The sequence below is a fragment of the Echiichthys vipera genome, assembly GCF_963691815.1.
Source record: "Echiichthys vipera genome assembly, chromosome: 23".
Lineage (NCBI taxonomy): Eukaryota > Metazoa > Chordata > Actinopteri > Perciformes > Trachinidae > Echiichthys > Echiichthys vipera.
This window is the reverse complement of record NC_139848.1, coordinates 10,554,266-10,568,880: the sequence shown is the minus strand read 5'-3', so window position 1 is coordinate 10,568,880 and position 14,615 is coordinate 10,554,266. Positions and strand designations below refer to the sequence as shown.

The 14,615-nt window shown below is 45.0% G+C and overlaps 1 protein-coding gene across 9 annotated transcripts in view; it reads right to left on the bottom strand.

Moving 5' to 3' along the window:
- Nucleotides 1–14,615, bottom strand: part of r3hdm1 (R3H domain containing 1) — a 45,038-nt gene that overhangs the window by 18,524 nt on the left and 11,899 nt on the right. For 8 of the 9 annotated variants that reach the window (XR_014593748.1, XR_014593749.1, XM_083937637.1 and 5 more), the window contains exons 3-14: nt 12,930–13,128; nt 9,972–9,989; nt 9,266–9,355; nt 6,062–6,185; nt 4,669–4,747; nt 3,875–3,934; nt 2,904–3,044; nt 2,564–2,672; nt 2,279–2,374; nt 1,826–1,851; nt 1,446–1,499; nt 162–394 (exon numbers count right to left, since the gene is read on the bottom strand). Coding sequence is in view for 7 of the 9 variants with exons in the window: in XM_083937637.1 (XP_083793763.1) it covers nt 162–394; nt 1,446–1,499; nt 1,826–1,851; nt 2,279–2,374; nt 2,564–2,672; nt 2,904–3,044; nt 3,875–3,934; nt 4,669–4,747; nt 6,062–6,185; nt 9,266–9,355; nt 9,972–9,989; nt 12,930–13,088 (1,189 nt within the window). In the remaining 2 variants the exon portion in view is untranslated. The remainder of the gene's footprint in view (nt 1–161; nt 395–1,445; nt 1,500–1,825; nt 1,852–2,278; nt 2,375–2,563; nt 2,673–2,903; nt 3,045–3,874; nt 3,935–4,668; nt 4,748–6,061; nt 6,186–9,265; nt 9,356–9,971; nt 9,990–12,929; nt 13,129–14,615) is intronic. The other variant, XM_083937640.1, reaches the window with a different exon arrangement.

Here is a 14,615-nt window from a genome sequence, read left to right as displayed (position 1 = left end):
TTTTTTGTTCCCCATTTACACAGGGTACTATCTAATTAGGACCAGTTTCCTCTCCTTTCTCTTAGTGGCTGAATTAATACATTACACTCTCACCCCCGCTGAGGCAAATAAGTATCTAAACCTTGCGGTACAGCTATAGTTACCACTGTAGTTTGTCTTGCCTGTTTTGGAGAGCCTCCCGGTGCTCTTGCTGCTGGCCGTGCTGTCCCCACGGACGAGACCGGGGGAAATGCCACTGAAGCTGCTGGCCTTCGTCATGGCGGGCCGCGGGGCGAGCCGGTTGGAGCTGTCTGAGCTGTCGGTGCTGCTCCACGGCCGCGGCTCACCGTGCCGCGGGAGCGTCTCCGTCTCGGAGCTGCTCTGCCGACTGGCGCCTGACCGGCCGGCCCGTAACCTGGTCGAGGAGGGAGCATTTTGAAAACGTGTGAGGCTTATTTTCATCTTACGTTGTAATTCTGTTTGTTTACAGTATGTGAAACACTAAAGAAAATGTTAAATAACATAGACCCAACTCGAGGCCTCTGCTACAGGTCGTACATCAGAGAGATCATATTGAGAAACAGAAAACAAATGTCCATCACTAATTCCCAAAGTTGACATGTTCAAACACAGTTAAAAAGCCCAAAGATATTTAGTGTTACATCATAAAACACTGAAACCAGCAAATTCATTTCAGAAGTTGGAAACAGAGATTTCTGGGGACATTTTTGCTTCAAAATGTGACTCAAACAATTAATCATTTATTAAGAACAGTTGCTAACAGATTCTGTCAAGTGACTAATTGATTAATGGCCTCATCGTTTCGGCTCTAATCTGGAAAACAATGAGAGAAAACTCCCACACACTGTCTGCAGCGCTTACAGCTAGAAATCTTTAATAATTCAACATTTCAATCTTTTCCGACCACCATCAGGTAGTGTATAATGAGCGGCTCTAATCTCAAAATGTGTGAGTAGCTGACTCAAAGGTTTCCCGATCTTTTGCCACAAAATGACTCATGGAAAGTGAGGAAAACCAGACACCTGCATATAACTGTTTAGAAAAGCAAAAAGGATGTGTATATATACCACATTCAGCCGTGTAGATTTAGCTAGAACAAAACATCTTCTCCAAACAAACGTTACTTTCATGTGTTCTACGACACTTGATCGATCAAAGATGACATTTAAATAAACAGAACAAAAAAAAAACAGTCTCATGGTGTAATTGGCGAGCTTTGGTTAAAACAGGCCGCCCCACATGGGCAGAAAATCCGATTTAACAGAAGCTTTCCTGTGCGGCGGAAAACAAATCCTCAGATCAGCACTCCTGCGATTAAGGCGGACGGCGATTCAAAGGGTTTTTTTCTCTGCCTGCGGTTCAGCCTCTGAAAGGGCTGAATGGTGTGTGACGGGGTGGGGGGTGGGGTGGTGTGTTGGTGTGTTGGTGGCGGTGGTTGGACCTACCTGAACATTTGCCGCCTCTGTTGGGTGCTCATGCATGCGCCTTCATCCTGAGCGCTGAAGGGAGGAGAGAGGGAGGTATTAGCGAAAAGCGGGGCGCTGACAAAATGAGATATCCACCATTTTACAACATGACGGATCGGACTGTAATTGCTGCTCTGACAGGAAAACTATAAAAGTGATTGAACATCATTGAAAGTCGACGCTATCTGAAGAGCTTCAGTTGCACTTTTAAAAAGGACCTAATCACTTCTACTTTGGACAATTAACTGACAATTTATCATCCATATTAGATGGAGGTTTTTGGAACTCAATGATTATTCCATGTGAGGTGAAGCAAAGTCTGCGGTCATGTGAATTAATGGTTTTTTTTTATTACTTACCTTCTATCAAGTATGAAGTGATCTCCCTGCGGGGGGAAATGAAAATGACAGTTATTCCAGGGGGTGCGGATAATTCAAAGGACAGTTTGTTCTTATTGTTATCTCCGATGATTTTCTTTTTTGTTTATATTTGGTGACTACATTTCACGGCTCTGTGCTTTAAACATCCTCCTGAATGCGACCACAGCATTATTCAGTATCACACGTTGCACAGATACTTGGACCTGCTCACAGGTCTAGTTAGAAAATTGGATTCAGAAGCGACTGAGGTTTGGCTCCACATCAGAGGGACCCCCGTCTAAAGATTCATAAATCCAGCAGTGGTAATTGGTGGCAAGAATTCTACTGAATTTGCACATGAATAGAAACGACACAAAGATTTGTGCAACATGCCCCCACCACCCTACACCCCCCCCGCCCCCTGCCAACCCCGCCTACACAAACAGCTCTCACATCATGTGCAAATATCCTTTCTCTGGCTCGCTGGTACTCCTCCTCCCTCTCCTCCATCGATTTGCTCCTCTTGTCAGCTTTCAAACGCATTCGAATCTGGCAAGGACACACACACACACACATACATCTTTAGCAGCCATGTCAGGGACGCCAGATTGTCCCACTCTTACGAACATGTCAGAAATGAAAGTGACAGCTTGGTGGAACCCCCCCCCAAAAAAAAAACCACACACACACACGCATGCACACACACACACACCAAAACAAACAAAAAAAAACACCTACCGTGCTGTCTTCGCGATCAAAGCTGGAGTTGTCTCGTTTGAGAATGTAGCGTTTCTGAAAATCGTCCGCCCTGTCATCCTTGATGTGCTCTGAGAATTTCTGATCGGGTCTGTCGGTGAGGGAATTCACAAGTGTTTTCAGAAGGCGCCTTAATTTCAGGCAGATGCTGACAGCGACATATGTTGCAACCAATGACCAGCGCGGCAAACTAACGGATGTGTCGACTGATTGCGTTAAATTCACCGCTAATTAACTGGCAAAGTGATAGTGTGGTACAATTCTTATGTTTTACTCTATAAAGGTCAGTAAAACTTCATCACAAGAGCGAAGAGAGGCTCACATTCTGGTGCTGGTGGTTTTGTTGATCACCACTGACTTCCCGCTGGGGTCCACGTTGTGGTCCATGCCAAAATAGGCTGCCACTCGATGTAGCAGCATCCTGTGGTAGGATGTCATGGGTGGGAACTTTCTCTTCTGGCTTCTAGAGGGAGACATAAATGTGGTTAATGGTCGACGGATTTTAAGTGGTATGCTGGGAAAGAGGAGTTAGAGCGAGTGAAGCTACGCCCGTTTCATCTGGTAGAAGTCTGTTGTTGTTTTACCTTGTAAGGATATATGTGCTCTTGGGTCTGTTTTGAAAAAATGTTTCAAAGCCCTTCTGAGTTCACTGGAGGAGAACTTAAAATCCCTCTGGAACTCTCGACCGACATGACTACATTAGTAATGGTGTTCCAAACTCAATATCTTATACTTCCGAGTACACCAAAAGAAGAATTTGGTGACCTGAGCAGCCGATCGTAAGGTCACAGTCTCCTTCTTCTCGAAAGATTCGACACAGTACATTCAAACAGGACTATACTCTACAGAGAAGTCGCAAATGAAACAGCCGAGGCGAGGAACAGCTGCTCGTCCTAATTGTGTGACATCAAGCACGGCCCATCTGAAAGTGTAAAGATCCGCACTGTGCTCGTATTCTAGGGAGCCTTCTCAGAAGAATATTTTAACTTGATGGAAAAGTTTTCACTCCCGTCTGAAACTACTACACTAATTAAAGGTCCCATATTATGCTAATTTTCAGGTTCATACTAGTATTTTTGGGTTTCTACCAGCTTTAATGTTCAACAAAAAAACACTTTATTTTTCTCATACGGTCTCGGAATATACCTATATTCATCCTCTGTCTGAAATGCTCCCTTTTAGCGCCTGTCTCTTTAAGAAATGGAAATATCACTTCATGATACAGGACCTGTAATTTCTCCGTCTCTGGTTGACACCTGCTGAAACAAAAAGATCTTAATAAAATATACTTACTCATTATTGCTGATGAAATCCAAGATGTCCTGTTCCAACTTCAGTAGCATGATTCGATCCCTAAATAAACGACACATATGAAGATTGTTTATGAGACGTCTTAAATGCAAAACCTGTTTACTTATCGGGTCAAAAGAAACATCATCCATGTTCAGATAGTAATAATAAGATCTCTAAAGGCCTGGTCACACGAGAAAGTATGAATCTGTGTGTCTTGGTGACACAGAGGCTAATTGGTGAATACTCAAATTAGTAAGCTAACCGCTAACGAGCTAGCCAGCAGGGAGCTAGCTACTCTATTACCTATCCAGGAAGCGTTTTTTTTTTTTTCTTTCCTCTGCATGACCCCGTCCTACTCTGTCTCTTATTGGCTTACCCTGATATTCTCACCCTGAACCTAACCAGTCTCACTCCTCCTGCTTGAACTTAACCGACCCCGGCCTCAGGTAGGCGCCAATCAAAGGCAAAGGGTAAGGTTAATTTAGCATCCAGGAAGCCAGAAGCAACATGTGCAACGAACCTGATAAGCTACGATAGCTTCCTCCTTTTTTGGACCCTCCAGCTCTCCATACTTTCCAAAGGTCAACACATTTGTGGTTGGCGGAGCTCCTCAGTCTCGAGTTCACCAAAGTTAAGCTAAAATTTCTGCGAGTGAATCCACTAAATCATAGCGAGTCCAATGTAATGGTGTGACCAGGCCTTTAGGCTCAAAAAGATGAACTCCTGAGGGCCAGTGTTTCACTGCAGCAGCCAGGTTATGTGTGTGTGTGTGTGTACAGTATTGTTGAGCCTACCTGGGGTTGCCCTTCAGCGTGTTGACCAGGAACTCATGGAGATCTATGCCAGTTGAATCTGTGTAGTCTTGACTGGAATCTAACCAAGAGAGACAGATGTTGTTTCAGTGATCAATGAGGTGACCTTTGAAATGAAGCGATGCATCACAGGTCTCTTTTTTAAAAATATATATATAAAAAACCTCTATGGATATAACCCCAGAAACGTAAACGTAAATGTATGTCATTCTCTGAATCTAATTGTATTTATGAGTATTAAGGACCCCCCAAATGAGTGATAAAGCGTTGATGAAACACCCGTTGTGAATATTGATATGCAACTTAATCAGCTTGTCATTCAACTATTTGCGAAGAAAAAAAAAAAACCCTGAAAAGTGAGACTGCGCATCGGAAAAGAGACACTTCAAAGGGGGTGACATTGCTCGGGGACCCGTGCCGTTCGGTTATTGGTGTGACCAGCGTGAAATGTGGCGGCATGAGCGACAGTGAGCGCTGCCGGCTGAACCACTTAAGAAATGAGGAAGTGGTCGGATGACAAAGTTAACCGTGAAAAAGCTTGTTCCTGCGCGCCAACAAAAAAGGGATGGGACCCGTCGGTGGGAGCCAGGGGACACCAGAGCTTGTTCCCCTCGGTGGGTGTCTGATTTCTATAATTGGAGGCTGCCTCATCAGTGGTGTTGCTCCACAGAGGGAAGCAGACACCTTTATACGCCCCTGGGAGTACGTATAATTGCTTAACACCTTGAGCTTCTCGCAATTAACTGAATCACGCCAATTATCGGCCCATAATGAGATATCGTTTAAAACAGAGGAGTGCTTTTGGACAAACCGGAGGGCACGGTGCTGGGGGGGGAAAGGAAAGTTTAGGACTGGCTGGTCCTTGTGACACGGTAAAAGATCTAATGATTAGAAGGCTGCAATTGGTCTGAGTGACGTGGTAAGTGTTATGAAAGCATCTTGGATTAATTTCAATACTTTGCCTCCAGTGACACACTGCCACCAATATATGTATTTATATAAATAATCTATAGTGTGATCTGTTTTTAGATGTGCACATATTCTCCTGTCAGCTTTTCTATACATAAATTAATTTTGGGGGGGATGGGAAAAGCAAACGCATATTTCCAAGCTTCCTTTTTGGGAGTAAGCAATGTTTATAAATGAGGCCCCAGCTGTTTATGATGTAAAGAAAGTTGAGGTGTTGATGGAAAGATTTCAGCTCCTGTGACTGTGATGGAAACGCGGTTTCACTGACGTCAGTCCCGTCGGGTCTTCTTTCTAATCTTATAATCTAATCGATAACGTAAATATGGCGATATGTGTACGAAGGAGAGAAAACAACATAGACCTCCTGAAACGAGCACTTTGCCGCAGGTTTACGTGCATTCCTTACCTCGTGACAGCATTTTTCTGGGCATTTTCTCAGGTTTGTCCACCTTATCGCAGCTGTCCTCTTTCTCAGCTTGGTCTTGTGTGGCTCGATCTTCCTTTTCAAAGGACTGGAGAAGGAATCCATCCTGTTCAGCGAGGACAGAAATCACAGATTGACGATTTCAGGAGGTACAGTAGGTGTGTGAAACTTGCTGATGTCTTATTAAATGCCTGACTGCGTGTGTGTGATTGTGTGGAGAAGTTACGACACGAGTGCAACAGTGTCAGCGTTTTACAAGAGCTTCGAATACTAATGTGACCTAAGTGCGTTCTGATCCGAGAGCAGACGCGAGGCGTTCATTTAGAAAGGCATTAAATATGAGGCGTTCAGTTCTCTACGATCTTGCCTGAGGGTCTAGGTTAATTAGAGAATAGCATGGGCGAAAGAGGTCACTGCAAGACACTTAAACTCGCCTGGTTTATCATCCAATCCGGTCTCCTTTGCTGGTAATAATGCGCCTGCGTCCGTAAATTCCAAATCACAATGGAAATTAATCTGTCAGATTAGCTTGTTTTTATTAAACCACCTGAATAAAACATGAACCTGAGCCCAGAATTAAACAACGCAGCACATTCGTTCTGAAAAAAAAAAAAATCAACAGAATGAGGAGTTAGCTGTAATCCCCCTCCAACTGTAAAAATTCTGAAAATCGAATGTGCTGCAATCTAAATGGATGGTGTGGATGTTTTGCGAGATCTATTAAAAATGGCCTTGATTTACCCCAGCTGGCTCTTCCTCGCCACACACACACACACAAACGAGTGTGCGCACGCACTCGACATAGAGCAGTATCTGATTTGCTTTTCAGGCAATTCTACAAAAGGCTGAAAGGAAAGCTGAAAAGAGGAGAGGGGTTGCCAGTGCACCGTAAGTGGATTAAACACAACTCTGGGAAGCTAACATCTGAGAGTCTGCAAGTGTGTGTGTGCGTGTGTGTGTGTGTGTGTGTGTGCGTGTGTGTGTGTGAGTGAGAGAGAGAGAGAGAGAGAAATGAATGAATGAAGGAGTGAGAGAAGGGGTGACCTAGTGGTGGGAGAGCAGCTCACAAGCGAAAAAGGTCACAAGTTTGATATCTATAACAGCTGCGAAGCACGATAATGAGACGCTGCGTTCTCCTTCATTTCTAGACGTTGTGAATATATGGGAGAATGTAATATGCTAATGAGAAACGTGACTGACTAATTGCCTGAGCGAGACCGGGAGAGAGCGAAAATGAGTAGAGGATTGTGTGTTGTGTAAGTGACAGTGGGTTCATATTCGTGTGTGTGTGTGTGTTCGTCAAAGCAAAAGGGATTTTTTTTTCCCCCTGGCACGCCGTGGTGATGTTTGCTACTTAATGCCACCCTCGGCATCACATGGAAGCCGCCCGGTTGATGTGCAGCTGTTGCGAGCTGCCTCATTTGTTTCCTGACATCCATTTACCTCGAGATAAAGGGAAAAACAGCGTGGAAACGACGGCCCTCTGAATATGTAATGAACATGCTGTCAGTCTAAAACAAAAAAAAAAAACAAAAAAAAAAAAACGTGAAGCGTGTATTCAGAGGCCCTTGACTATCGGCCATTGATTGGAATTGACAGCCAGGCGTACAATGTGGGGACAGATGTAGATTTTCAGGATGCGCGGATGTCTTGGACAGCCCTTTGTTAATGCGTACAAACTGTCAGTGGAGACACAATGTGAAGTGGTGAACAATGGGAAGTGTTTAGATTTGATAAATCAAGAGGTCTGAATGGGAATCGGTGATCTTACAGCTGAATGTGCACTCTCGCTCACGTGTTTTCTCTGTTCTTTCTTTATTGCCTTACCGCGCCCCTCTAGGTTAGTTTGCCGCAGAAGGAGTCTCGACTCCGGGCCCAATAACGGTAGCGAGGGAAATATCAGGAGTATTCAATTAGAGCGCTCCACAGCTCTCTGTAGCTGACGTGTGGAAATTGTAATTTCCTCCACATGATTGATGGCGGTAATACAGGACGTCGTGTGAGTGCAGACGATGCAAGACTGTTGTGGGAATAACACCGCCCTCTGGTTACGGCGCTCGGTGCTGAGTGGCTGAAAAACGTCTGGAACAAACACACCTGTGTGTATGTGTGTGTGAAAGCATGCCAGGAGCTGTGCAGAGTGGCATGTAATGGAGAAAGTTGGATCAGAGGGGGGCCTTTACCCGGAGATGCGCCGTAAAAAGAAGAGTTGATTTAACAAACTAACGCCGCTGGAGCTCTGGACTCTTGTTTTGATGATGTGATGTTTTCATCGAGCGGGCCACTGGCAGGTATTTAATCATAGCTGTCAGACGAAAAGGCCGCTAATCAAGCATCAGTGGTCTACCTGCTCACTTGTAATGAGCAGAAAATGAAGAACTGATCCCTGGTCAGCAGTTCAGCGCTCTGAACATGGGCTGAGAACCCCCAATGTCACACCGGGCTTGATGAGATGACTGGGATGAATTCTACTCCACATGAACAGAGTGGTTGCATGGGCATTGGGGATGTGCTGGTATCACATTTTCACGCTACGGTTATTGTGGCCAAAACGCTAACGCCATAACGCTCCAAATTACCGTAAAGTTGCACTTTACTGTGTTTCTGCTGTAGTGTTACATTAACGTTAATGTAAGTTACATGAATGAAACGGCTTTGGAGTCAATTCTTAATGCAACTATTAATATTTATTAATAATGCGCCAGGTTAGAGGGTTCCTTTGAAAATTTACAACATTAGTTCCCTGACAACCGCTTTCATATCGGAGCAAAAGTGGTATGGTACCTGGAATAACCCAAATCCAATTAGTACTGAAGAATTCTTTGTATGAACCTACGTCTTTAAGTTAGTCTAGTTAGAAGAGTTTCCTATTACAGTCACGTAAAATGCATGCCGTCTCTCAACTAAACGTTGAGACTCAGGCACCCATAGACTAGGCACACTTCTGTAGTTTAGCTCGCTAATGTTAGCATAGCAAGTCACGGCCAGAGTAGCTAGAGCTTTCGGTTCTACTCCGGCTGGTTAAAAGGCGAATAAAGTCGTGTTAGCGATAGTCATGGGATTTGACAGTAATAGAAGTTGTTGCTTGGTACCAACCATAACGATATTTCACCGTGGTAAATAGTAGAACTGGTCTACCAGCACATCCCTAAGGTGAATACACTCTTGTTATTTAAAGATCTTTACCTGAGGTGCTGCTGAAGGCTCAGGAATAGGGCAAGGAAAGGACTCTTCACACACTGCCAGGCTCCGCACGAGCTTTAGCCTGGTGTTGGACTAAGGGGGAGGGGGTGCAGGTAGGTGGGCACAGTTAAAACCATGCACACACACACACACACACACACACTCACAACTGCATCAATATCATCCCAGTGACAAGCCAAAGTAAAACAGAAACAGCCAGCGAGCACAATCGATTCTTGCAAGCAAACCATACAGTTTCAATATTTTTCATTTTTAGCTGACAAGACTTTCCCCCCCGAGCGACCGAGCTTTTCGCTTGCAAACACAACTGTACACCAGCGGATGCAGATCTACTCCCTCAGATAACTTCATCAGAACAATCTTAAATTAAAAAAAATTGTGAGTAAGCTTTTTCACATAAAGCCCCAGTCCAGAACAACAACAGCAACACAGCAGGCACACAAGTAAACGTCCACTTCAGAACAGTTTTTTTTTTTTTCGCAGGCAGAATTCACACATAACCTCCGCTATCACTCATGTGATGATGTCTCAACATACTGCACTGAACTCATTCTAAATGTCTGCAGCAATGTGTGCAATGACAACTTGCTTGACAGCAAACACAGGGACAACTTTCCAACTTAATCCAAGCAAACATTACACAGGCTGGAGCATCCTTTGCACAACATGCATGTCGAGCGTACCGTACCTTAGAGTACTTCACAGGCTGTCCATAGGTAAGGGAGGGGCGCAGGGGGAAAAGTGCACAGGGAGAAAAATCAAACGAACCATAGGAGATTGGTGGTGGTGGTGGTGATGGTTGGGAGGAGGAGGATTTTAAGAAAGTGGAGAAGTTTGAATTAAATATGACTGGCCTACATTTTGTGCATGCGTGCGCCATTAGCTCTGCAAAACAATTCATACTAAGACAGCAAAAAAAACAAATAACCCTGCTGTAATGCTGGTGTTTTAACATCTGTTCCGAAACATAAAAACAATTTAAGCGCACAGAACAACGTTTAGCAGCATCGATCTGCGGAAAAGTCATCGAAAATTCCGTAGAGCGCCATGATTAATTTGCAGAGCATATGCTACTGAAGGGGCTGCACTTTGGAGCCCCTTCCACACACGCACGCACGCTCTGCAGAAAACAAAAGGCTGCGAGCGGTTCGGGTCAGTTTTATGTGTTTCTCCTGGCTCCATTTAGCTGTCATGTGAATCAGACCCAGGCGCTGGAGGTGAGGTGCAGAAAGCAGAGAGAGACTGGCCGCCCAACAGTGTGTGAGACAGCTCGGTGCCTCTGTGCTTCACGCGCCGGTGGCTCTGTGTGTGTGTACGTATAAACAGAAGGTCTCTCAGTAGCACGCATTGAGGAGTGGAGGGGGGGGGGCCCAGACCTGGCAGGAGCCATTTCAGGCAAAATTGTCACAGAGCCCAGTCCTCTGCTTCCTAATCCCAACATGCAAGCGCGCAGACACATGTGCACACACGCCGCTCTGCCCTTCACACCTGTCCTCTGAAATCAAAAGGACAAACCCTCCCCTCCCTCGTTGAGCTCGAGGGCCAAATAACACCTATAAAAAATTGAAATGGACCGCTGTTCGCCCATCTCCAGTGCCTGTGACCCGCTGCGCCCCTTTCTATATCAGGTAGTATGGATGTGGATGGAGGAGAGGAGAGGTGGGGAAGGGGAGGAGGAGAGGGCTGGGACTGTGAGCGCACCGCTACACCAGCTAATTGAGCGGCGTGGGGGCCGGTGGGGAATGAACAATGCCGGCAGGAGATAAAGGAATGGGAAAGGGGGAGAGGGAAAGGGCTGAAGTCAGCAGAAGTAGGGCGGCCACCAGCCACCTGTCCTGCCACAGAGGACGGAGCCGAGAGAGCTGGAGGCAGATGGTGGCAAAGTCACCCGGTCTGTCCCAACCCCCTTTTCCTCTGCCGGAATGCTTTTTCCACGTTACACCTACTGCCGCCTCCCCACCTCCCTCTTTTCTTACCCCAGTTCCCTACCTCCATCCATTTCTCCCACGATGAGCATTTCAGGCATTTAACCGACGCCCTTTCACAGAGCGACGGTATCAGCTCCACGTCCTCCACTGCTCGATATTACCAGGAGAAAGGTCAGGGTTTTATTTGCCGTCAGCATATCTTGACACATCCCGTGACCGCGGAATAATTACGCCACGGTGGGTTTTAGGGTAAAGGAGAAGGAGGGGAACGAAGTAGCTAGATACATCCTGCATTCGGAGAGGTCAAAATAGAGGAGGCAGGGACGCATGCAAAGTCAATTTTTAAGGGGATATGTGGGAGGAGAGGTTTTCACCGGAGACACAGCAAATTTCCATCTCTCACTTCAAATCAGCACATTGAATTTTGATCCCATGTTATGCTCATTTTCAGGTTCATACTTGTATGTTAGGCTGTAATGCTAAAAAAACCCCTCATACTGTCTGTCTGATATGCCTGTAGTCACCCTCTGTCTGAGACGCTCTGGTTTAGCGCATGTCTCTTTAAGCGCCCCGCCCGAAAAAGCTCTGCTCTGATTGGTTAATTGGACCAGACTTCCTTTATCACCTCAGCCGGTAGTTAAAAGGTTGAGTAGAATGATTCAAAGAGGATAAATCAATCCGCCACTTCCATCTTCAGGCTTCTTTTAAGTCTTCCCTCTGCTTTCCTTCCTTCCTCCAACATCTCCCGTGCTCTTTCGCCCACCTCCTCTGCTTGATCCCTCATCCCCACAAACCTCTCGACCCAGCTCTCCCTCCCTCTACCTCCTGCGTCCCCTCCTTCCTCTCACCCCTGCAGCTCCCCCCATGCTGGTGTCATTCTGTTACTCGGGGGTAACAGACACAGGAAGTTGGTAGGTAAGCCAGGATTTGGGCTCCAGATTATCTGCCTGCCTGACTTCCTCGCTCTGCCTGCGTCCAACCACAAGGCCAGATTGGCCTGAATCCTATTTTTAGGGCTGCAGCCAAACAGACAATCCCCTTTCCTTTCCTGGATTTGGTTTCCTTGACCACACTCGATGACACTTTACATCGCTTTCCGCCATTTGCGGGCGCAAATCAGTCAGCGGCAGTTTCACTTTCAGAGCCAAATTAACAAGTGAACGTTTTCCGCAAAGTCCCAAAGCGCATTTGTCGCAATGACATGGAGACCTAATTAATTAGCAGATTATTTGAAAGTAATCTCAGCTGCCCTGGATCCCCCGTAGATCTGCTGCTTTAACGTCTCCCATGGAGGATACATGAGATTTACTAGTTCCAACGAACAAATTGTCTTTTCCACACTCGGTTTCGGCGGTGAGTGGCAAGGCAGAGTCAAGCCCCGCGTTATTATTTCAGTCTGTGCAGATGATACTTTTCAGGATTTTTTTTTTTTTTGCTGAAGCAGCCGGGAAAATCACCTTGAATGTCGCAGGTGACAGGAGATCCCAAGGGCAGTTTGTGTTTGACGTTGACTGTTACTGAAATTTCATGAATATAAGTGTGGAAGAATAGTAGAAACCACTCCTGGTCTGGTCAGGCTGCCGACACCTCTAACCTCCCTGACTAGACGACAACGTGACAGGTTGAGGAAAAACACTATACACTACCGCGTGTGTGTGTGTGTATATATTAAGGGGAGTTACGGGAGGATTTTTAGGGACAAACAAAAATCTATTTACCTGTGCATCCCTCTTATTGTTGCTACCGTGTTCATCTCTGCTGCTCTGGCTCTGGTCAGTGACCTCAGACTTGGTGGGGTTGTCTTTTGGAGATGGCACCGTGTCGGCAGCTTCGGAAACCTTCATCGTTTCAGTGTCGACTGTATCGGACATTCTCATTGCAAAGTCTTACTGGGAGATGCTGGCGAATATAGAGAACCTGAAAGAGACCAAAATGTCCATGAGAGCCTATTTTCTTTGACAGAATCAAACTGGTCAACGTCGGTTGTATATCAGGATGAGAGGCTGTGCAGATTGAAGCTCTCCATTGTTATGTCTTTTATCGAAGTTTCAAAGCTAAATGGTAAATGGACTTGTACTTATATAGCTCCTTTCTAGTCTTCTGACTACTCAAGGCGCTTTCACAGTGTTTGTCACATTCACCCATTCACACAGACATTTACACTGATGGCAGTGGACATCTACAAACCATCTAATCTAATGTAACCACTCACACCACATTTACACACCCATGCACAGCACAGGGAGCAATTCGGGATTCAGTGTCTTGCCCAAGGACACTTCGACATGTGGACCGGGGGAGGTGGGGATAGAACCGCCAATCTCTCAAATGGAGGACGACCCACTCTGCCTCTGAACCACAGTGCCACAGTCGCCCTTGATTACAGGAAAATACACATGACAAATAACACAAAGTATAACTACGCTACACATTTTCCCCCAGGGATGTATCTGGGAAGATCCTCAAAATTGTCTAAACTCTCACTCCAATTGTCAGTCAGGTCGTTTTAATTGGCCCGAGATGATCTTATAACGATGGGTACAGATGTAGTTTCCATATTCAAGCACTTGCATTCAATCATTATGGAGCACTTGCAAAAAACTCTAATGTAAGAGCAGGGTCTGAAATGACTTTTTGATGATCATGAGGGTTGTCGTCTTCAAGTTTTCTTCAGGCTAACATTTATTCACGTTATGTAATCTACTGAAATAGGGGCAAGTAATGTTCGCTAACGCAACGAGAGAGAAGTTTAAAGTTTATCATTCCACCACGATTCCACATTAATGTGCACACACATGGGTCGTGACTCCTTAAACAACAAATGTAAGTGAAACATTTCTGTGGTCATGTCATTTAAAATACATTAGTGGTTTAATACTTTAAGAACGTGATTGTTTACAGACCAACACAGTAACACACATTTTCACTTGTTGGAGCAGATTTAATATTTCAGAGGTAACGACTAAATAACTTTGTAAATTCATTGTACAATAAAACATATTAAAAGGCATTAGGTAGAGATCAATACATAAGCAGACGATATACAGTAAAGAGGGAAAGCAGAGAGAATCTGGGGCGTGTCCGATGACTGTGGAGGTCATTATCCTCATCCTTCTCCTCTAAACTGCATAGGAGAGACAGTTTATCATCATTATGTTAGTGATATCAACTCGTTTTTATTTGAAATCATCAATAAATGCAATAACACGGGCCTACGTTATTAAATAGCAAACAGAATTATAATATAGTGAGTATATGAGGTGTATTACTGCCCATAAAAGTGAAAATTATGAATAAACTTGACATGAAGAAGGCTATATATATATATATATACAGAAAGTGATAAATAAAACTTACTTGTTCACACTGCATCATTAAATCGGGCCCTGCTCTTCTTCTGTGGT